The sequence below is a fragment of the Babylonia areolata genome, chromosome 3, assembly GCF_041734735.1.
Source record: "Babylonia areolata isolate BAREFJ2019XMU chromosome 3, ASM4173473v1, whole genome shotgun sequence".
NCBI lineage: Eukaryota > Metazoa > Mollusca > Gastropoda > Neogastropoda > Buccinidae > Babylonia > Babylonia areolata.
In genome coordinates this window covers 39832900-39857081 of record NC_134878.1, presented here as the reverse complement: position 1 = coordinate 39857081, position 24182 = coordinate 39832900, and the positions used below count along the sequence as shown (strand labels likewise).

Genomic DNA, 24182 nt, shown 5'->3' with positions numbered 1-24182 from the left:
CAGTTTTGGAGGACGAAAACGTGAAGCCATTCTCCTCTGCCCAACACTGGATTTTGTTGACGCAGAGCTGAAGCCGTCGCTGGATGCTGGCGTACGTGCTGCCGGTTGCATATAAGGCAAAATCATCTACGAACAGCGAGCTGTCCGATCCCCTCTGAACGGATTGAACGATGTCATTAATTTTGATGCTGAAAAGAGCCGGCGACAGGATGCTCCCTTGCGGGACACCCAGCTCCTGCTCGTGAATGTCGGACAGGGTGGTGCCGACTCTCACCTGGAATTGTCTGTCTTGTAAAAAATTGTGGATGAACTGAGGCAGGTGTCCTCGGAAGCCGAGCTTGTGCAAGTCGGAAAGAATACCAAATTTCCACGTGGTATCGTAAGCTTTCTCCAAGTCGAAAAATATGGCCACCACATGTTGTTTGTTTACAAATGCATTTCTGACAGTGGTTTCCAGACGGACCAGATGGTCAACGGTAGAGCGATGCTTGCGGAAACCGCACTGTTCTTTCGCCAGAAGGCCGTCGGTCTCTAGTTTCCACATCAGTCTACCGTTGACCATCTTCTCCATCAGTTTGCAGACGCAGCTGGTCAGTGCAATTGGGCGGTAGTTGGAGGGGTTCGAGGGGTCTTTTCCCGGTTTCGGCAGCGGGATTATGAGGGCTTTCCGCCAGGAGGGTGGAAAGAAGCCTGTGACCCAGATGTGGTTATAAACTTTAAGCAGGGTGTCCAGACAGGTTTGGGGAAGGTGCTTTAGGAGTTTATAATGGACCTCGTCCATTCCTGGACAGGAATCCGTACAGGTCTGAAGGGCAGATTTAAGTTCGTTCATTGTGAAAGGGAGGTAGTAATTCTCTGTGTTGTCGGAAAAGAAGTTACACGGTGTTTTTTCTGACAGGTTTTTGATTTTAAGAAAGCGAGCAGATTTGTTAGCAGATCTCGAGTTCTGTTCTATTGTGGAGGCAAGCAAATTGGCAACTGCTTTCTTCTCTGTGACCAGAGCGTCTGAGAGTTTAAGATGGTGAAAGGTTGGGCATACGTTTTTGCCCTTAATTCTTTTTAAAACCCTCCAGACTTTCTTCTTGGGTGTGTTGGAGGTTAAGGAAGAGCAGAAATCTCTCCATGACTTCCTCTGGCTCTTTTTAAAAACATACCTGGCTTTCGCCCTCAGCTGTTGATGGGTTCGAACGCTATCGGTCTCCGGTCTCCAAAAGACGCGTCGCTGCGCTCTCTTCCGAGACTTGCGGGCCTCCCGACATTCCGCGTTGAACCAGGGCGTTCTAGGGACCTGAGGCTTGGAGGTAGACGATGGGACTGCTGCTTTGGCGCAATCTAAAACGATCCGAGTCAGAGCGTCAGCAGGGTCCTTGCTTTTCAATACTGTTTCTTCCTGCAGCTCCGCTCTTATCTTGGTGGTAAAAAAACTACAGTCTGCTTTGTCGTAATACAGGCGGTCAGGCAGAGAGTCACCTTCTCCATCTGTGGGGCGGAGGACGACAGGAAAGTGGTCACTCCCATGCAGATCGTCGTGCACTTTCCACTCGTAGTCCAGGACCAACGATGGATCGCAGACCGACAGATCTAAACACCAGAGCTTTCCAGAGGACAGATGCAGGTAAGTGGGAGACTTGTCGTTAAGACAGCACAAGTCCATGTCTGAAAGAAGGTTTTCCAAGAGAAGACCTCGGGCTGATGTCATCTCACTTCCCCAGAGCGGGGAGTGTCCATTGAAGTCGCCCAACAGTAAAAACGGACGTGGGAGCTGGTCGACCAGGTTCATGAGGTCCTGCCTCAGAACGCGGACGGAAGGAGGAAGATAGAGAGAGCAGACAGTGATGGTTTTCTCAAGCGTGACTCTGACTGCCACCGCCTGTAAAGGGGTGCTTAAAAGAACTGTACTGTATAAAAGGGACTTGCGAATAAAAAGGGCGACACCTCCCGTCAATCCCTCTTGCTTCGGTTGAGCGGGTTTAAAAACGGAGTTAAAACCAGAGAGAGATAAAACCTTGCCATCTCTTTGCAGAGTCTCCTGCAGCGCCAGCACTGAGGGTTTCAAAGCACGACAAAGCAGCTGGAGTTCCTGAAAATTGGCATGGAACCCCCGGATGTTCCAGTGGATCACTGCCATTAAAAAAGGTTAAAATAATAAAGCAGCAGCCTATTCCATCGCTACCCCCTGCTCCTGTGCTTGCGGTGGCTCAAGGTCCGCCAGGATGGAGTATTTGTTTTTCGAAATAAATTTTTCAGATTCCGACCGAGTCGGAATATCCACCACCTCGGCCCCTCCCGATCCCGCCGAGGCCGCAACCCTCCCCTCCTTGAGCCTTGGAGGTACGGGGGGCTTCCGGCCACTTCCACCAGCCCGAGGGCCAGGCAGACGAGAGGCGGGGCGAGGGGTGCCGGGGGGTGGGGTGGGGCGGGAGGAGGACAACGTGCCTCCGCCCGAGGTTTTCCGCTCCCGCCCAGCAGCCCCTGAGGACTGCCGCACAGGATGGGAAGGGGTGGACACGGCGTCTCCACCCAAGGCCAACAGTTCCGACGAGGCGGTTAAGTCGTCCGTCTGTGTTCCTGTGGACGTCGTCTGGACCGCGACGTCCACCGTCCTGGGTCTGACGACAGAGGCATACGACACCTTAGGCGACGCGGCCTCCACCTGTTTCCTTGCCTCAAAGAAGGAAATTTTCTTTTCTGTCTTGACTTTCTGGATTTGTTTCTCTTTTTTCCAGACGGGGCAGTCTTTCGATGAGGACGGGTGGCCACCTCCGCAGTTCGCGCACCGGGCTGGATTGACGCAATCGCCCTGGTGCGCCGCCTTCGAACAGGTGCCACACGCCTCTTCCTCCTTACATCGGTCCCTGACGTGTCCGAATTTCTGACATTTAAAGCATCTCAGGGGGGACGGCACATACAAGCTTACGCTGACCATGAGGTATCCGACCTGAATGTCCTTGGGGACATCCGGGCAGCAGAAGGTGAGGAAGAAAGTGTTGGTCGGGACTCTGTCCGACCCCTTCCTCACCGTCACCCTGTACACTTCGGTCACTCCCTGAGAGGACAGCTCGCTCTTGATCTCGGCCTCAGACACACCTTTCAACTCCGGGCATCTGATGACCCCCTTTGAGCAGTTGAGGCCTTTGTGAGGGGAAACCTTCACCGCCCTATCCACGAAAGTGGTCGCCTTGAGAAGGAGCTGTGTCTGCCTTTTGGATTCCGTCTGAACTAAAAATGCTCCGCTCCTCAGCCTCTTGATGGACTTCAGCGATCCTGCCAGACACTGAAAGCCCTTCTGGATAGCGAAGGGGCTGAGAGCCGACAACGGCTTGTCGTCATCAGCGCCCTCCATCACCAGCCACGATGGCCAAAATCCAGAGGTCTCAACGACCTCCAAATCGGAGTCTGAGTCATCCGTTCCCTGTCTTCTTCTTTTACCCGAGCCAGGGGGGTGTAGTTTTTTGGAAGTCATGTTGAAAAAAAATTGAATTCATCCCTCCCTTACCCACCCACCATGGGGTCCAACTTAGGGGCCAGGGTCAAGGGAACACCAGCTTGACCCCTTCCAGGTTTCGGGAGGGATATACGACCAACAGTCCAGCTCCAACGTGTTCCCCCCCGATCATGCCCAGCTCCCGGGGACAGAGAACCGAGCACTACGGGGGTTACCTTCGTCAGCCACTAAACTGCCAGTCTTGACCCAGCCCCATGAAGGGGTAGCCGATTGACACACACGGGCCAAGGTGTGCCGCCTGTCTTAGGAGAGGTCCGAGCCAAAGGGATGTGTTGAGAGCAGCGTGCTCTCTCAATCCCCAGGATCTCATTCCCCTCCATCACAGGTCGCGCCGCACGGCAAACACGGCGGGCCTAAAGAAGGCCGCAGAGAAAAAAAGAATGTGGAAAAGAAGGCTTGATGGGGAGCTGAGGACAGAAAAGAGGCAGTAAAAAGAAGAATAGAGAACAGCGAAAGGGACAGTGGGTCACGTTTAGTTTGGGCCTCACTCACGACCTGTTCGGCATGGGAAGCCCTATCAGGGGCATCAGTACAAAACCACCACTTATTCAGCCCTGACAGCTACGATGGCTATGTAGGCTGTCAATTAAGACCTGGGATCAGAGCACCAAACCCCAAGAAGCACTGATGCCCCCGCCGACATAGCTCGCTCGATCACTGGCCACTAAGCCTCCCGACCACGACAAGGTAGTGACCCTCCCGGGAGTGGGTCAGGAGAACACCAGCCTGACCCCCTCCAGGTTTCGGGAGGAGGGCGGAACTGATGCAGAGGTGAAGCTACTCATAGAAGAAAACAGCAAAGAGGATATCATCATATGCACAGATGATTCAGTCACCAACCAGTCCCATTGGGGATTCACTGCAAAGCAAAATGTAAAAACAATCAGGGAAGAGAATTTTGTATACAATGTCACAACCTTCAGCCTGACAATGAAAGTTGAAGCTGTGACACATGCTATCCAGTGGGTGTCATCTGTTTGTGCAACTGGAAATCAGCATGCCATGATTCTGACTGACACAATGAACCTCTTACAAAAAAGTGAAAATGGAATGGGGAGCCCAGAGTGGCATGAGGCAATGCACAATTTTCAGAGGCAAAAGCTAACTTGGATATACTGCCCTGGACATGCAGGTGTTAAAGGGAAATGAGCAAGCCAACAGCAACATGTTGTCTACATCTGGGAAAATCTCAGATCCTAAGAAAAGTAAAAACCAGGTACACCATTGATCACCCAAAAGAAAGAATAATAGAGAGAGTGAGTAACCGCAAGTCTAACATAAAAAAAATAGAGCATGATCTTTTGCTAATCAAATGAATATTGGTATTATATCCAAACCAACAATGCACAGGAAATTAACAAATAATGAGGCCAGGAGATGAAATGATTAACAAGTAGTAAAGAGTGATAACTCTCCATTACACAATGCACACAACTTCAAGTCAGTGATGCTTACGCTACCGATTCAGCTAGCACACAGGTAAATAAAAGGTACACTGGAACAAACGCAGACACTTCCTCAAAAAAGGAAGCGCTGGGCTTGTCCTTATACCGATCATTTGACGTGTGCACACAGCAGCAAAGACAGAAGAAATGTACAAACACAATGCACAGATTTCTTCAAAATGGAACAAGGTCTCTCTGTGCCTTCCCAAATACATTAAACTGAACAACATACCATACACCATGTTCATGTCACCAGAGATCTTTTCTCACCCCTCATGCAGCAAATATGTGGCAGTATTTGTGTGTCTGTGTACGTATTTAGCTTACATTATATTTTAGTGTCAATGACATGTGGTTTTTCTTACCCAGTCAACATAATTTTATCATTATAGTTATTGTGTTCCATATTTTCGTAAATGTTCTTGTTCTAAAAGTGATTCTGCCTTACTCGAGCCAAATGAAAGTTTTCTGTACATTTACAGATACTAAAGTTGAATCTTAGATTGTCTTATCTTAAGCATCATGAGAGCTCTTCTTTCATTCTTTAATTCAACGTCTTTTCACTTAAGAGTGATATCAGACATAAAATGAGACATAAAAATGAGAGTTCTGTGTGTGTGTGTGTGTGTGTGTGTGTGTGTGTGTGTGTGTGTGTGTGTTTGTGTGTGTGTAGCGGGTATTGTTGTAACTGTATTGTGGGATCTGCAGAATATAGGAATGTGCATGTACATGTGCGTGCACATATGCATGTGCATGTACATGTGTGTGTGTGTGTGTGTGTGTGTGTGTGTGTGTGTGTGTGTGTGTGTGTGCGTGCATTGTGGATATTTTTGGAGCTGAGGAATATAGGTACGTGTGCATGCATGTGTGTGTAGGTATGTGTGTGTGTAGGTATGTATGTGTGTATGTATGTGTGTGTGTGTGCGTGCGCATGTGGTGGGAGCTGCAATGTTGCAATAAAATTACCAGTTAACAAGTCTGCCATGAGAGTGTCAACACTGTCAGGAATAGTGAATTCGCCTTTCCCAATGTTCTCAAAAAGTTTGTAGATGCTTTCTCCCTCAAAAGGATACAGGCTGGTGGTCATGTTATATCTGAAAAAGAAATAAAGATATCAAATATTACTATCCAACATGAACAACAAAGTCCACTAAAATCATTAAACAGTTCCTGAAACAATCAAACATAAACAACAATATCTATTTGAAGTGTTAGTTACTGATAGTGACATCATCAATATGCAGAATCGTAGTCTTCATAAATTTAAGAAAATTATGAATGTCTACTGTTGCAGTTATCTCACCACAACTTTCAGAACCAAAAGGTGACATGTGCATAGGAGAGAATGGCAATGAGAGGGGGAGGGGGGCTAGTGGGGCGGGGATGTTGAGGGAATGGTGGTGCGGTTTAATATATTAAAAGATAGCCAATCTTATCCCCCACTATCCCTTGTATCCAATGTTTCAACATTTCATAAACCCTTTGTAATCATATGCATACATTAACTGTGATTGCTATCATCTTAATTCTTTACTAAGGTTTTTGTATGTGTGTGTGGAAGTGAAAGAGTTATTGCATCAAAAGTATATATTTTCACTTCATGGGTTTTGTAAATTGCTCTCTCACGCTTAAATACAGCAAAACATTTGTCTTATGTTGGATCCCAAGAGGTGCAAGACAGTTTTATGATTACCTACTACATTGTAAAAAAAAATGTTCAGCTGAACTGTTGCCAAAATTTGGACAGAAGATTTATAAGAAATCTTCAATTGAGTGCTATTTTCAGAAAGATTCATAAGATAAAAGAAGTAAAAGTAAAGTGGCTTTAAATTAAGACAGATCATAGAATCTTAGGAGCAAATGCAATGTTACTGAATAGGAATCCAGGTTGATCCAATAAGTGATATTTTTTGTAATGTAGATAAAGAAAACATTTTGTCAGTCAGGTTGCACATGGTAATACTTACTCCAGCAGGGGGAGGAGGATTTTTCATAGTGATTTTGTGTGTTTTCATGTAAGATATCATTATTTACCTGTGTGCCAAGTTTAAATTATGGTATAAATGCTGGACGGTAAATACAGCTTATTTTTCCTTCTTTGGGCCCTACTGGGGTATATCCAATTGAAATAGCATTACATCTACATATATCATAACATAGTCAATTTCTTTTATGTCAGAAGAAAGGAATTAGAAAGAGCTGTTTCCATGAATGACTTTAAACTGGATAAATGTTGTAACAGCTTTCCACATGATCAAATACTTCCGAAGAACTGAAAATGTTCAAAAGCTAGCAATTTGGTTCCTGGATGAAGAATTTCTTCATCAATATGAGGTAACTGTTGACTTAATTTGGTACTTTATTACAATAGATTTGTGTTATACATGTAGTATTGCATTCAATCAGTCTTACTGATATGGTTTGTGACCCAGCTGACCGCATGGGCCATATTGTGAATGAAATGGGTGGGGCCTCTTTTCTTTTTCAATGCATTTTTATGAAAGAAATCACACTGCATAATCTGATGGGGGAGTGTTTGTGGTTTAAATGCTGGGAAAACATATACACAGGTCACTTTTGCTTCTTTAAAACTATATAAATAAAGCTGAATGTATATCTGGTTGTAATGCCACAGTACCCACATATTGAACTCGCACTCGTTTTCTTTGTGTCAAACAAATGTCAGAAGCATGGACGCACAAATTCTGCATCAATCACAAAAACAACTTTGAGACAGACATTAAGGTAGTGACCAAACAAAGTAAGACTCAGATTGAGAAATATCAAATTTGATCCGTTAACGAACGCATACAAATTTTGAAGATTGCATAAAGAAGTTTGCAAAAAGACTAGATGAGACGTTATACAGATTTCACGGACAGTGTTACAAAAACTTTTCAGACATTATGTTCTTAAATGCAAACACAGTGAAACATTGACAAAGGGACAGAAAGCTAAAGAGAAGGATACTCAGTTGGATCATCAACTTCCAAGAAAAAAGGTAATTTCCACCACAATCTTCAAATGTTTTGTATCCAAAAGATTATTATATCTTGTATCTTATGTGACAAAGCAAGGAAATGGAACCCAGTCTCTGCAGACCAAAGCTAAATGCAAAAATTGCTGAAGACTTGAACAAAGAGGCAGCTACTCTTCTTCTTCTTCATCAGATGGACACCCCAGTCTCTGCAATGAACATAACTGTACGCTGCAAGTCCTTCATACAGCAGAAGTGCTTCCAGGTCTCTGGAGTTGGGTCAGGCCAGTACCTCTTCCTAAGCACCTCATGGAGGGGGCAGGACTGCAGCAGATGTTATTGTCTGGCTTTCATTCCCACAGGGGCACTGTTCTGAGTGACCAATGCAGAATTTATAGTATAAATGGTGGTTTAAGCAGTTGTGGCCTATCCTGAGCCTGACATCTGTTCCCACTTAGTCAGCAGGTAGTATGGGTCTGTCTTTAGTGATGTGGATGCTGTTGCACCAACTTCTTCTGTTGTTTGGCCTTGATGATGGTCTTTACCTCAGAGTAGCTGGTGGACCTATCCACCTGCTTGTCACACCTTCCTTTGCTAGGGAGTCAGCAGTCCCATTGCCCAGCACACTGCAGTGAGAGGGAATCCACTGTAGGATAATAGTGTGGCTCCTGCAGAGGGAGGCAAGAGTGGAGGACAGGTCATTCAGGTGAGAGTTTTTGTTGGAGTGTAAGGTCTGCAGGACAGACAGGGCATCAGTCAGGAAAACCACATTATGGGTAGCATGAGCACTGGCCTCAATGTGGGCTGCTGCTGTTTTCATGGCTTCTGCCTCATTCTTATGGTTGGTGGAGCAAAGGCCAGTAGCAAAGCAGATTTTCTCTGCTTCCTGGGTACTGAAATGTAGATTCCAGCCCCACTATTTCATACAGCTTCTTGAGTTCAGGATTCTTGGGTAGTGGGTTTGGAGGTACTGAAGGGACTGGGTACATGTCTTTTTCTTAAGGCCACTCTTAGAGTCTCTGGGGCCAACACCAGGGTGCTGGACTGAATGTGGCTGAGTATTCCCTCTCCCTATGCACAGACAGCCCAACACCTTTGGATCTCTTTGGGATCATGGTCAAGGATGTCTCAGTGTTGTCATTCAAGTGTCCTGCTCTGGTTGGAAAAGCAGGCAGCTGCTCAAAACTGAGGGAACTGTTGTGATCATCCAAATACATGACAAATCTTGTGGCACAGGAAGCACACTACCATAAATTATTTCATAAGGGACTTAAAATTCTGAGGCATGTGGATACACATGGAAGAAGAGACAAATTATTTACAGAGCAAAAAGCAGCCCACAGGGATGTCTGTAACCATGTAAGCAAGTACATGGAAAAGAGCAATAGCCAAGTGGTTAAAGCATTGGACTTTCAATCTGAGGGTCCAGAGTTCGAATCTCAGTAACAGCACCTGCTGGGTAAATGGTGGAGATTTTTGTAATCTCCCAGGTCAACATATGTGCAGACCTGCTAGTGTCTGAACCCCCTTCATGTGTATACACATACAGAAGATCAAATACACATGCTAAAGATTCTGTAATCCATGTCAGCGTTTGGGGGGTTATGGAAACAAGACCATACCCACCATACACCCCCCCGAAAATGGAGTATGGCTGCCTACATGGCCGGGTAAATAAATAAAATGGTGATACACATAAAATGTTATATGTCTGTATATGTCTGCATGACTGAAACCTGATTGAATGACACAGGAAATGAATGATTAGCACCAAATGGCAGCTGTCAGTTGGCTCTACCCAAGTAAGCAGCCTGTTGTGCACATGACTGTTTGTAAAGCGCTTAGAGCTTGGTCTCCTACTGAGGATAGGTGGCATATAAGTATCCATATCATCATCATCAGCATGAATGGCAAAGACGAAGCAGAACGTGTATCAATGCCGAGATATATATCATGCATGCAAGAGAAACACCAACAATTTTACAATGCAAACCACAAGACTCAGAAACTGAAAACAAAACTGAACATTCTAGGAGCAAAATATGATTTGGAGCTCCAAATCACCTGAAAGTGCTTTTGTTGCTTCTGCGTCAGAGGACAGAAGCCTTAAAGAGGCAGCCCTCACTCTCCGTTGTCTCATCATTCAGGGTCACTGAGAAACTCCAGACAATCCATTGCCACCAACAGTGAAATATAATTTGCCTGGATATCAAAAGACTGTCTCGCAAGATGTGCAATGCAAATTGCAGTGGAAAGTGGAAATGCCAAAGCACATTGCTCTGGTCACTGTAATCCACCATCTAACAGGAGGTGCTAAACTTGTCAGCATGTACATTTTGAATCACTTTGGCCACTGGATGTCTCACACCTGTATCCTTAAACTTGTAACTGCAGTCTACTACAATGGACTTTACAGACAGCTTGCTGCCAGAAATCACCTCTCCTGATAATGTGATTCTTCACTCCTGCAATGCTGATTTACAAGAAACAGGATCAGGATCTGGCACAATACTTTCAACACATGAAATTGCCATTCAAGAAGAGACATGAAACTCTGTAAACCTTGCCCAGACACCATTCTTTATTGACACACGGCCTTCATCAACACACCCACCTAACCTTCAGTATTTGCCTCCACTAACAATAAGGTAGAGCCTGTAATAAACATCGCTGACACTCATTCCCCCATTCAAGTGACTGCAGATGAGACTGCTATGTCCCACAATGTAGATTCTGACCAGAAATATGCCTTTTGTGAGGAACACATTCCAGAATGGGCAGGATGGGTAGTGTTCACTGAAAGAAATCTGGCCAATGATTAAATGTGCAGAAGCAGTCAACAGTTGACTGTATGCAACCTGTTCTTCATCCTGTCACAATGTAACAGAGCAAAAATTCTGCAGGTGTCACTTAATGCAACATAACCACTGGGTCAGGAGTACTGGTATGCCTTTGTCATGTTTTACCTTGCAGTTGCAAAGAAAGCACTGATACCCATTTTGGAAAAATGAAGTCCCTGAGGAATGTTGTATGGTTTGGTGTTTCACTTCACTTGTTCTTTCCTTCGTACTCTGGCTCAGTTGGGCATCTGTCCTGGTGGTACCACTGAAGCGTTTGTGGCTGGGAAATACAACAACCAGAGTCCACATCTGTGTTGGAAGCTCTGGAGAGACTTCTTCTGGGACAGTTTCTCAAAGACTCATCTGGTACAGAGGAACTCTTCAAAGATGCAAATGGACATCTCCCAAAATGGACCCTAAAAAAAAAAGAAAAAAAAAAAAGTATACTAATACTATGCAGGAATATTGGTTGGTCCTGCAAACTTGCCTTTCTTTAGCTGCTTCACAGCTTTGCGGATCTCTTGCAGCAATCGGCAGGTCACTGTCAGCTGGCTGGATTTCTTGTTCCTGTGAGGCTGATCAGTCTAGTTATTCCTCAAAACAATCCACCCATCTGTTTGTCTGCCCCTCTTCATCTGGCATTGTCCTCCCTTTCTTGTCCTTCACAGATCTTTCTGGTCAGCTGAACTTTCCTGACAGCTTCTTGATGGTGGTGTAGTGAACCCATATTTCTTTGGTGAGCTGCTTCCTCTGCTTCTGTAGCCAGCATCTCCATGTAGTTGTGCTTGTCTTTCTTGATGCTCCTCTTGATGCTCCTGTCGTCTGCAGAATAATCTTGTCATGTGATGTCTTATCCTGCTCACGTGTGACTGTAACTGACTGCTGCCTTCAATTTCCTCTCTTCTATCTCTTTCAAGGTTTCTGTCGAGATCCATTCTCTTTGAAAGTATTTTGTGGAGCCAAGCAGTTCTTGACAGGCTGATGCTATTGCCCCCATCACTTCTCACCACTTTTCATCAATGGTCTCTTCTTCTATCAGCTCTTGTGGAACCTCAAACTTGAAGAGTGAGGTCATGGACTCTTCTAGCTTGGTTGAGTCCTTCCTGAGAGAGATATTGTAACACTGGCATTGGTTGGTGCCCCAGTCCAGTTCCTCTTCAACATATGTTTCTGTTTGCAGTCTTTCATCCTCCCCTTCCGGTGTACAGTTTGGTGTGCCACAAGGCTCTGTGCTTCGGCCCATTCTGTTTGTTCTCTATACACAACTGATTTCCACCATTGTGAATCATCATTCGTTGTCCCACCATAGCTTTTCCATGACAACCAGCTGTATCTGTCAGGACCTCTGACCCTCCTTCCCTCTCTCATTGACTCTACTCAGGCATGCATCTCCGATCTGAAGACAAGGATGACTGAAAACAAGCTAAAACAGAATGAGGATAAAACTGAAATCATGATAATCACCCCACAAAGACTTTGCCACTCAGTTGCCCTTCCTACCTGAGTCTCCCTCAGTGGTACCGATATTCCTCTTCTGTCTGCGATCTTGGTGTCATACTCAACCGGTCTCTTTCCTATCAGCAGCATGTTGCAAATATATGCAAACTGTGTTACTTTGAAATTCACAGAATTGCTCCATTCGTCATCTCCTAACTGAAGATGCAACCAAAACTCTCCTCTGTGCCTTTGTGTTGTTGCACCGGGATTATTGTAATTCTCTACTTGTCGGTTCACCCAGCTACTTCATTGATAGGCTTCAGAAAGTCCAGAACTATGCTGCTCGTCTTGTCTTTCATTCCTCTAAATAACTGATTTGATCATGTCTCTCCTCTCCTGCATGCTTTACATTGGCTCCCAGTACAAGAAAGACTTGTTTACAAAGTCGTCTTTCCTTGTTTCAAGTCCACTGAGGCTTCTGGTCCACAGTACCTTTCTGATCTCATTCATCCTTACATACCCTCACACCAACTCCACTCTTCTTCTGACACCTGCATGCTTAGGATCCCCCCTGCTCGAACCAAAATGTATGGCCTACGCAGTTGGTCCGAAACAACATCTGCTCCTCATTTGACCTGTACATCTTGAATAGATCTGAGCTTTCTCCAGATGCCGACATGGTCAGTCTGGTACTCCACTGTCATGGGAAAAGCTTCTACTGATGACCAGGCTGCTTGAAGGTTGGCAAATCTCTCCCCATTGTTAATCATCTTGCCAAGTCCCTGCAACCCCAGGACCTCCTCATAGCCTCATCATTACTGCCGATCTTCATGCATTAGTCGCCCATGTTAATGAAGATATTGTGTCTTGGGCAGCTATGCAAGATACCAGTCTGCTTACGTCCAACTCAACACTATCATTCTGAGATGAGATTAAAAATTTTTCTAATTTCACTGAAATGGAGAAGGATGGTGGTGGAGGCAGGAGGGGGGGCGGGGGGGGGGCTGGGGTTGCATTACGCATGGTGCCTCTGAAGACCATTAAATTAAAAGAATGGTGCTGAGACGTACACCTAAATGACAGGGGCAGGGCACTATTGGGGGAATCAGGGGGATGTTGCCCTCCTAAAGCGGAATCAAGTATATCGTTTTAAAGGCATTTGGAAGGCTCTCTGCAATCAAAAATAGAAAATTTAATGTAAAGAAAAGTGATCACGAGGGTTGTGGTGAAAAACTGAACTGATTATATCTATAAACATACAAATACAAATGTATTTAAAACGGTAGTGGTGAATAACTGAATTTAACATATCTATGAACATACAAATAAACTCATAAAACCACACACATATACTTTTTTAAAATCTGGATTGGTGTAAAATATCTCATCTATACTAAGAGAGAGTGTGTGTAAGTATATTGTTTTTAATGGACCTGTGTGTGTGTGTGTGTAAGTATATATGTATGTAAGAGAGAGAGAGAGAGACAGAGAGAGAGAGAGTGTGTGTGCGTGTGTGTGTATTCAATTTAGCCCTATGTGTGTGCGTATGCCTGCATGTGTATGACATAATGTGTTTGTGCATGCATGTGCTTTCTTTTCAATGCAACTCTGTAAGTGCATGTGTGTGAGCGTGTATGTGTGATGGTGTGTGTGTGTGTGTGTGTGTGTGTGTGTGTGTGTGTGTGTGTGTGTGTGTGTGTGTGTGTGTGTGTGTTTTCAATTCAACTGTGTGAGAGTGCACACTTGCATGTGTATGTGTCCAAGAGAGAGAATGTGTGTGCACAAGTTCTCAATTCAACTTGCATGGCGTTGTGTCCAAGAGATAGTGTGTGTGTGTGTGTGTGTGTGTGTGTGCACGTTTTCAATTCAACTCTACGTGAGAGTGGGCATTCACATTTGTATGTGTGCGAGACAGAGACAGACAGAGAGAAAATATGTGATTATTTAAACTGTGTGTGAGAGTCTGTGTGCATGTGTCCCATTCCTCTAACTCACAACCATGCAACCATGCAAATATTGGCGCGTACACACACAAACATACACACACTGTTACAGAAAGGGTGGAGAGCTAGAGGGGTGACGTCATGCAATATAGATATCAGCCACATGAGAACGAATTCAAGACAACAATAAATAATGTACTGATGTCCAAACGAGATAAAAAGACTGCACGCACTTTTGAACAAAATACTGCGTGCATGAAATGCTGATGAATCTCTGGTATTCTAGCTACATTCCCACCCCCACCCCCGATCTAAACAATATGTACCATCTGCACTCATGAACTGATAGTGTATTCCTGCAGCATTGCCTGACATAATTTCAGTGAAAAAAAAACAAAAAAAACACCACACTGACATCAAACACTATGAAAGTTTTGCTGATGTATGTGTGCAGCAGTTGCTGGCTTTTGCTGAATGAACAACGGGCACAATAAAAAGCAAAAATAAAAATCTGAGGGTCCTGGGTTTGAATCTCGGTAACGGCGCCTGCTAGGTATAGGGTGGAGATTTTTCCTATCTCCCAGGTCAACATATATGCAGACCTGCTTGTGCCTGAACCCTTCGTGTGTATATGCAAGTAAAAGATCAAATACGCATATTAAAGATCCTGAAATCCATGTCAGCATTTGGTGGGTTATGGAAACATGAACATACCCAGTATGTGGAGTGTGACTGTCTTCATGATGGGGTAGAAATGGTCAATACATGTAAAAGCCCACTCGTGTATATACGAGTGAACATGGGAGTTGCAGCCCACAAACAAAGAAACTGAATAAACAGTGAGCCATCATCCCTATTTACCCACAGCTCTTGAGAGACATGACAGGGATGGAGACAGTGTGTTGCTGTGTGTGTGTGTGTGGGTGTGTGGTGTGTGTGTGTGTGTGTGTGTGTGTGGTGTGTGTGTGTGTGTGTGTGTGTTCGTGTGCATGTATGCATTTATGTGAGTGTGTGCCGTTGGTTTTTCATGTTTGCATCAACAAATGCCACAGATTGCCTTCTGTCAGGATTGACAATTTGACAGCTGTGTGCTTGACTTCACCTGACCATTAGGAAACCTGTAACTTTGAATTGGGCACTCTGACAAGTCGTTCTCTTCTCAAATCCTCTTCACTAAGGGGTCTACAAAGAAAAGAGCATTTCCATTTCAGATTCACACGAACCTGAAGAAAAGTATGGCAGTGAGTGGCATTTTCAAATGGGTTCTCTCAAGCCTACAGTTTGCCTCATTTTCAACCAAGTAAGAATCCAAACTGCTTGGGAATACATATCAACACGCAAGTCTGATAATCGAAAACAAACCTATCACACACACACACACACACACACACACACACACACATACAAACACACACACACACACATATATATATATATATATTATACCCCTTGATTTTTCTCAACAGATTTACATGAATCCCCCAATTAACCCTGGGTCTCTGATATTCACATTTTTCCATAAATTTACAGAAAAATCTCATCTCTGGTTATTTCTTGGGGATATACCACTAACTGACTTGCATGTTGATCCTCCTTTTCTTTCTACTTCGAATAAAGGACAAGCTCATCATTCTTGGTGACTTAACACGAGAGTTGGTTGTGACAGGATGTCATGGATGCATCCTCACTCTGGGCATTGGCATCTCATCGACTTTGTCATCGTCAGGAAGAGGGACAGGCAGGACGTACGAGTCACGAGGGCCATGTATGGCGCCGAGTGCTGGACAGACCACCGCCTTATCGTCTCCAAGCTCAACCTCCGCATCCAGCACAAGCGACGGCCTCAGGGCATGAAAGCACCCAAACGCCTGAATGTCAACAAGCTGGAGCTAGGCAACATCAAGCAGAGCTTTGCTGACACCCTGGAGGAACGCCTTGAGTCCACCATGCTGGACAACCAGAATGTGGAGGCAGCATGGGGCGCACTGCATGAGATGGTGTACAACACTGCCATGGAGTGCCTGGGGCCTTCTGTCAGGAAGCACAAAGACTGGTTTGATGAGAACTGCACTGAGATCAAGCAGCTGCTAGAAGACAAACGCCAAGCCTACAGAGCCACATTGAAGATCCCAAGTCACAGTCAAAGAAAGACATACTGAAGAGTGCATGCAGTACCATCCAGCTGAAGCTGCGGCAGATGCAGGATTCCTGGTTGAGCAACAAAGCTGATGAGATCAAGGGCTTTGCAGACAGGAACGACATGAAGAACTTCTATAACGGCCTGAAAGAAGTCTACGGTCCCACCACCTCTGGATCTGCTCCACTCCTCAGTGCTGATGGTTCTACCCTGATCACTGACAAAGACGGGATCCTTGAGAGATGGGCTGAACACTTTGACAGCGTACTGAACTGCCCTTCCACCACCAATGATGAAGCCATCGACCGACTCCCCCAGGTGCCAGTCAGTGAGTTGTTGGATGCCATTCCAACTTTGGAGGAGACCCAGAAAGCTATCCGTCTGCTATCCAATGGCAAAGCCCCTGGGTCAGACTCCATTCCAGCTGAGGTCTACAAAGAAGGTGGTATGGCGCTGACTGAGAAGCTTCATCAGCTGTTCCAGCTCATCTGGCAGCATGAGACAGTTCCACAGGACTTCAAAGACGCTTCCATCATACACCTGTACAAGCGCAAAGGAAATCGTCAGGCCTGTGACAACCATCGTGGAATATCCCTGCTGTCCGTTGCAGGCAAGACTCTGGCCAGAGTGCTACTCAACTGTCTCATAGCGCACCTTGAGCAAGGTCTCCTACCAGAGAGCCGGTGTGGCTTCCCGAAAGAACGTGGGACTATCGACATGGTGTTTGCTGCCAGGCAGCTCCAGAAGTGTCAGGAACAGAACGCCGACCTTTATTCCACCTATGTCGATCTGACCAAGGCCTTCGATACTGTTAGCAGAGATGGCCTTTGGAGAATCATGGCGAAGTACGGATGTCCCAGAAAGTTCATCCCCATCATACGGCAACTACACGATGGGATGCTGGCCCGAGTCCAAGACAATGGAGAGACTTCAGAACCATTCCCTGTCTCCAACGGAGTCAAGCAAGGGTGTGTTCTTGCCCCCACCCTGTTCAGTCTCATGTTTTCAGCCATGCTGACAGATGCCTTCAGAGACGCTGAAGTAGGCATTGGCATCAGGTACCGCACAGATGGCTCACTCTTCAACCTCAGGAGGCTTCAAGCAAAAACCAAGGTGAGGACAGACACCGTCAACGACTTCCTGTTTGCTGATGACTGCGCTCTCAACGCTGCCTCCGAAGCTGACATGCAACACAGTGTCGACAAGTTCTCTGCTGCCTGTGACAACTTTGGCCTCACAATCAGCACAAAGAAGACTGAGGTGATGCACCAGCCAGCTCCAGGAAAGCCTTACGTTGAACCAAACATCTTCATCAACGGGCAACGACTGAACGCGGTGGACAAGTTCACATACCTGGGCAGTACATTCTCTCGCACAGTTGTCATCGACGACGAGGTGAATGCCAGACTCGCCAAAGCCAGCGCTGCCTTCGGCAGACTCCACAAGAATGTTTGGAACAGGAGAGGCATCACCCTGGAGATGAAGCTCAAAGTATACAAGGTCATAGTTCTCACCGCACTGCTCTATGGATGTGAATCATGGACGGTCTACAAACACCACGCCAAAAAGCTGAACCACTTCCACACCACCAGCCTCAGAAAACTTCTTGGCATAAAGTGGCAAGAGAAGATCCCTGACACAGAGGTGCTCACTCGTGCAAACTTGCCCATCATCTACACCATCTTGATACAGGCCCAGCTGCGCTGAGCAGGCCATATAGTTCGCATGCCAGACCACCGGCTCCCCAAGAAACTGCTGTACGGCGAACTTCAACATGGCAAGCGCTCCCATGGAGGCCAAAAGAAGCGCTTCAAAGACACACTGAAAGCTTCTCTGAAGGCCTTCAACATCAGCCACGACACATGGGAGCTGAATGCAATGGACAGACCAAAGTGGCGTTCAGCTGTCCACAAAAGCGGCAAATCCTGTGAGGCCAACAGAATTGCTTCAGCACAGCAACGCTGACAGGCCAGGAAAAGCAGTGTCAGCAAGTCCCCGACAGCCACCACCATCCCCTGTCCACACTGCGTCAGAACCTTCCGGGCGTGGACTGGCCTGACCAGTCATCTGTGCACCCACAGAGCCCAACCCACCCACCCCCAGGATGACTAGATGGTCCTCGTCGATCCCGACGGACGAACCACATGGAATAAAGGAGGCTGTGATGATCAGCAGGCCTCTCTCCCGAAGAGTTCTCCTTCAGCTGTCTTTGATAACATCAAGGTGACTCCCTTGGTATGTGATACATCTTCTACTTTATGCCCTGAGAATAGTTGCTGCAAGCCTCCTCGTGACTGGAACCAGTCCATCTTGACTTGCTGATTCTGAGGATGGTGAGATTATAGCTCCTCATCTCAGCAGCCATTTACACAGTATTTCCAGTTTTGGACATGGTGCACACATTGTATGCTCTAGTGGTGATGGTGGTACTGATGGAGATGATTATTGTTGTCACAGATAAGTCTTGAATCAATTTCAACTGCCAAATGTAAAAAATAAAAAATGAATAAAATAATAATAATAATACATAGTTTTTCTATGGCGCAATATCCAGCACCAATGCTGCTCAAAACGCCTTACATCATAGTTGACTATAAACATGCTTTAAAAAACATATCAACTGCTATCTGACGATGGAAAACATCCAGTGTGTTCATATGAATGCAAAAGCACACTAAAGATTATAAAAGTTATGAAATAAATAAGGCTTAGATTAAAACAAAATGCATTTTATAGAACACACACACCCACCCACGCACACCTACGCACACACACAGATATATAAATGTCCCTCCCTTACAGACACACACACACACTGACATTAAATATCAACTGCACTAAAAACAAAATTGCACAAGAATTAAAATATTTCTTATTTTCTAACACAGAATTCTGTTCGGACACACTAACATGCCTACACACTTACACACGTGTACCAGAGCATTGTAACCTCACAAACACATGCACGCACGCACGCACACACACGCCCATTAAAAGTAGCCAGATAGAAAAAATGACATCACATCTAAGACTGAAACTATATAAAATACACAATGCATTAAAACAGAACTGTAAAAATACTAGCACAAAGATACTTGCCAAGAAGCATACCTTGGTTTAACCATTCCGCCCAGAACAAAAATGCTAACAGAAAAGGTAAGTTTTCAGATCTGACTTACAGGAATGTAGATCAGAGGAATTTCTAAGAGATGAAGGTAGAGAGTTCCACACTTGAGGAACCTGAGCTCTGAAAGACCTATTTCCAGCGCATTTCAGATTAGTCCTTGGAACTTTAAGCAGCTTTTCAGAACTGGATCTAAATGTTCTGTGCTGTTCATATGTTTCCAATACAGAGGAGAGATACAATGGAAGAGACTTGTCAAAATGTGGGTTCATATGTTTCCAATACAGAGGAGAGATACAATGGAAGAGACTTGTCAAAATGTTTGAAGGCGAGTGTTGCTAACTTATAGTGAATGCAAGACTCAATTGGAAGCCAGTGTAACTGATTCAGCAGAGGTGAAACATGATCAGATTTCTTTTTGGAAAGAACCAGTCGTGCAGCATTGTTCTGGATTTTCTGTAATCTGTTGATGGAGGAAGATGGTAAACCTCCAAAAGTGGAATTACAGTAATCCAGTCTGGACAGGACAAATGAAGAAACCAACTAAGCCATATTTTTCTATGTTATGTAGTGTCTGACTGAGGCTAGCCTTCGGAGATGAAAATTACATGAGCGACACAAGAATGAAATTTGGTTGTTCATAGTCAAGGTTTGATCGAGATATACACCCAGGTATTTGGCTGATGTTTAAAATGCTGCTGAAGCAGAGCCAAACGTAACTGGGTCCTTTTCTGCTGCCTTAAGACAAGTTAGGTTTCCTACGGCTAAGAGTTCAGTTTTGTCTTCATTGAGCTTTAGCTTGTTTCTGTCCATCCATGTTTTTACATCAGCTACACAAGCTTCCAATTCAGTAATTACTGTTTTAAAATGAGATGGTGGAGCAGCTTTTTGTAATTCTGTGTCATCTGCATTTTCATGGTAACCAAATGAGTGCCTTTTGAAGTTGTCAGACAAAGGTTGAGTGTACAAAGTGAAAATGATACGCCCTAAGACTGATCCCTGAGAGACACCAAACACAAGAGGAATGATTTTAGAGGTGCTATGTTTTACTTTAACCTTGAGTTGACGATTTGAAAGATATGAAGAAAACCAGTTTAAAGCAGTAGATTTAATGCCAAAGGTAGTGCTAAGACGATTGATAAGAAATTGGTGGTCAATTGTATCAAATGCCGCTGACAGATCTAAAAATGCCACTACAAATGTAAGTCTTTTGTTTGTGTTTGAGAGGAGACTATCTGTGACTGAAAGAAGGGCTGTTTCTGTGCTATGGCTTTTCTGATAAGCTGACTGACAAGTTTCAAGCATGCCGTTTTCATTAAGATGTTCCTGGAGCTGATGTAACACAACTTTTTTTTAATGATTTTTGAAATGAAAGAAAGATTAGAGACAGGTCTATAGTTCTTTAGCTCATTTGTGTCCAAATTGTGCTTTTTCAAAAGAGGGGTGACAATGGCCAATTTAAGACAATCATCAACAGTGCCTGACTCTAGAGAATGATTAATAATTCTGGTGATCAAGGGGAGAAGGTCATCGAGACATAATTTCAAAAGGTTAATGGGCAATGGATTAAGGTCACATTTCTTACTTGGAGATTTAAGAATAAAATCTCTTACAGCTTTTTCAGAGACATGTCTAAAACATGTCATTAAATTTCCTTTAAAATCATTAAATCGGTCCTCTGGTGGGGTAGCATCCAGTTCTTGTCAGATGTTTACAATTTTGTCATTAAAATAATTACTAAAAGCATCAGGGAGATCCTGAGAAGGAATATTTTTTGGCATCACAGTTCTCTATTTTTGCCAATGAGCTGGTTTGATACAGCACAGAGCTGTTTGGACGTGGAACACTGACTCATGGAGGCGCTGAAATGTTGACGCTTTGCAGCTGTCTGCATGTCATTCAGTTTTTTCCGCTCCTTAACATAAACCTGTCTGGAGACAGTTTGTTGGAGTGCCAGACGTGCTCTGCCTGTCACGCTTGGCGGCCCTCAGTTCATCAGTCATCCAGGGAGCAGAGGGACAGTCAGTAACAAGGCGAGTGGAGAGAGGGGCATGCTTATCCAGTATGACGGAGGCTGGTGTTGTATGTTGTCAGAGGTGATGGGCTTGAGTCAATTCCATCCATGAAGGATTTGATGTCAGCCTGGAATACCTCAAGGTTAATCATCTTTGTGTTCCATGATGTAACAAAACATTTTGGTCGCTTCGGTCTCCTAAAAGGGATGTCATAAAGAAGTGCCATGTGATCAGCAAGAGCCAAGTCTATAACCTTAAACTGGGGGGTGTGAATGTTCTCTCGAACCACAAGCCAGTCAAGAGTGTGACCATGTTTATGGGATGGTTCACATATTAGCTGTTTTAACCCTTGGTCATGAAGTAGAGTACGCAACCGTAGTATATCTGAACTGCTGGTCCGTTCATAATGAAGGTTAAAATTGCCAGTTAAAACTACGTCTTCTGCTTCCAGGTTGTACTTATCCAGGAGATTAGAAAACTCAGTAATAAAAGTCTGGGTGTTACATTTATTGTGTTGACTAGGTGGGGGTCCATATATGCATATAATATGGCACACAGAACTATTGCACTCATGCACTCAACCCTAAATGCTACACCCTCAAATAATGTATAATTGAGGGATCTGAAGGTACAAATATCCTGAATATGGCTTCTCATCATGGTTGTAATACCGCCTCCCTTCCTAACTAGTCTAGGGAATGATTTCAGTTTGTACCCTTGCGACATAAGCTGCGCTATATATAATTCATCTCCCTGCTCATACAACTAGGTCTCAGTCAGTATGGCAATGTCAAAAGCATGGTCAACAATCACATCGTGAATAAAAGCGGCCTTCTGTCTGCATGACAGGGATTATAGGAATAAGATTAAAAGAGTTTACTCTCACCTTATGAATCATGTGTGGTTCGGGATTTGAAATGTTGGTTCTACCTACACGTATTATTTTCCTCTTCTGTACTCCCCCCCCCCCAACAAAATCATTTTTTACGGGGGAGGTTGTAGCCAATGTTCAAGTCTTTGAGACGTCGTATCACATCATGAGATAAAAGAGAGTGTGCGTGCACTGTCCCAGTGTAAGCAAATGGTGCCGAGTGTACTTGCATGTGTTGTTGTATTGCACTGAAAACTGTGCGTGTTGGCCATACTCCAGCAATGGCGGATGGCAATAGGAAACTGAAGCCCAGAGCAAAAATGTCCAAACGAACAGTTTAAAAGCACACGGAACAGGATAAAACCACCACATTAAAGGTATGTCCATCATCATGTAGTCTGACAGATATAAACACGATTTAAAACGCAGGGAATAAAACAATCACTAAAAACTTGAGAGAGCAAAAGAGCCTGCCTGTCAGGCGACTAGTCCGCATAAACATATACATACATAATCAAGGGAATCTAAATGTTTAGTTCAGAGATTTTTCAAAAACTGGGTTAGAACTACACAAAGAAAAAAATAGATGAGTCATCACGTCAACAATCTGAGCTGCATGGAGCTCAGTAGTTAGCGAACCTATCCAAGGCTGAAGGTTGGAACAACAGAGGGGACCTATCTCATACGACACCGTTTGTGCGTTTGTTCATTCGAGCATAAGTGTGTGAGCCCTCCGTGTTGTACATCATTTTCTGTTTTCATTTCTTATCATCATGTTGTTGATTATTAACGTGTGGATGTTCTGAGTTCCTTTAAATAGCTTTCTTAAGGCTTGGGGGGTGTTGGGGGATAGGGGGGAAGGAGAATTAGAATTAACCTTTAATGTAAAAATTCATGTGAAGGAGTGTCGCGGATTATACTTCCTGTCATTGCCTTCCTTATTGTTTTGTATGTAACACAGACTGCACACAAAATTCATGTGAATGCAGCTGACCTACCCTAACCTATCCTGACCTGACCTGTTGAAGTCACGATATGGACATGTTGATACAACCCCAACAACCTGAGCTCAGCATCTGCACACATTCTGATGCCGCCCATGAATCAACATCACTACCAGAGACAGAGTTGCCCATTACCGCGAGAATGTTCCTCTTAAAAGAGAGAGAGAAAAGAAAAAAGCCTGTAGACTGGGCTCTATTTTGTGACATTTTGGGGCTTTATGTGTGTGTGTGTGTGTGTGTGTGTGTGTGTGTGTGTGTGTGTGTGTGTGTGTGTGTGTGTGAATGGGTGCATCTCTCTACTTCCAATTCATAATCAATAATCATAATTAGCTCATTGATGAAGGGGATCATCAGGTTTAGGAGGGATTGGGGTGAAATAATCATCTTTTCTCTAGGTCATCACTATCTTCTTTTATCTAAATAAAGTATGTTAATCATTCACTGATTCAGCCTTGTGTTCAAGGTGTGTCTTTGGATATGCACGTGCTTGCAGTTCCCTAGGTCACTCCACAATGAGGATTTCTTTTCAGTGAACTGTTGGGCTGTGACATTTGTCGGCATGGCAGATTCCAGAGTCTGGCTTTCGCTGGCCGGTGTCATACAACCTCCAGCTGGAGATCCATACTCTCATCAGTACTGAAATGTGTGTTGACTTTTTTGTTGGCATTTTTGTAGCAGTGATTTTTTCACAGAGAGGGGTCACAGGCCCCTCATCCAATCCTCCTTGTGCACCTGGGCTTGGGACAAGCCTAAATAGAATAGCTTAAGGGAACATCTAGAGCTATTTGGCTGTGAAAGAAATATTAAAATTGAGGAAGTTATTGATTTCATTATTTTGATTATGAAAACTGTATCTCTACTGATGTTATCTTGGGAAAGCATTA

The 24182-nt window shown here is 44.5% G+C and overlaps 1 protein-coding gene across 1 annotated transcript in view; it reads right to left on the bottom strand.

The window, feature by feature from the left end:
• The window catches only part of LOC143279981 (serine/threonine-protein kinase STK11-like), a 124643-nt gene that overhangs the window by 67501 nt on the left and 32960 nt on the right, over nucleotides 1-24182 (bottom strand). Inside the window, exon 5 of the mRNA XM_076584379.1 lies at nucleotides 5917-6044. Within this exon, the coding sequence (XP_076440494.1) occupies nucleotides 5917-6044 (128 nt within the window). The remainder of the gene's footprint in view (nucleotides 1-5916; nucleotides 6045-24182) is intronic.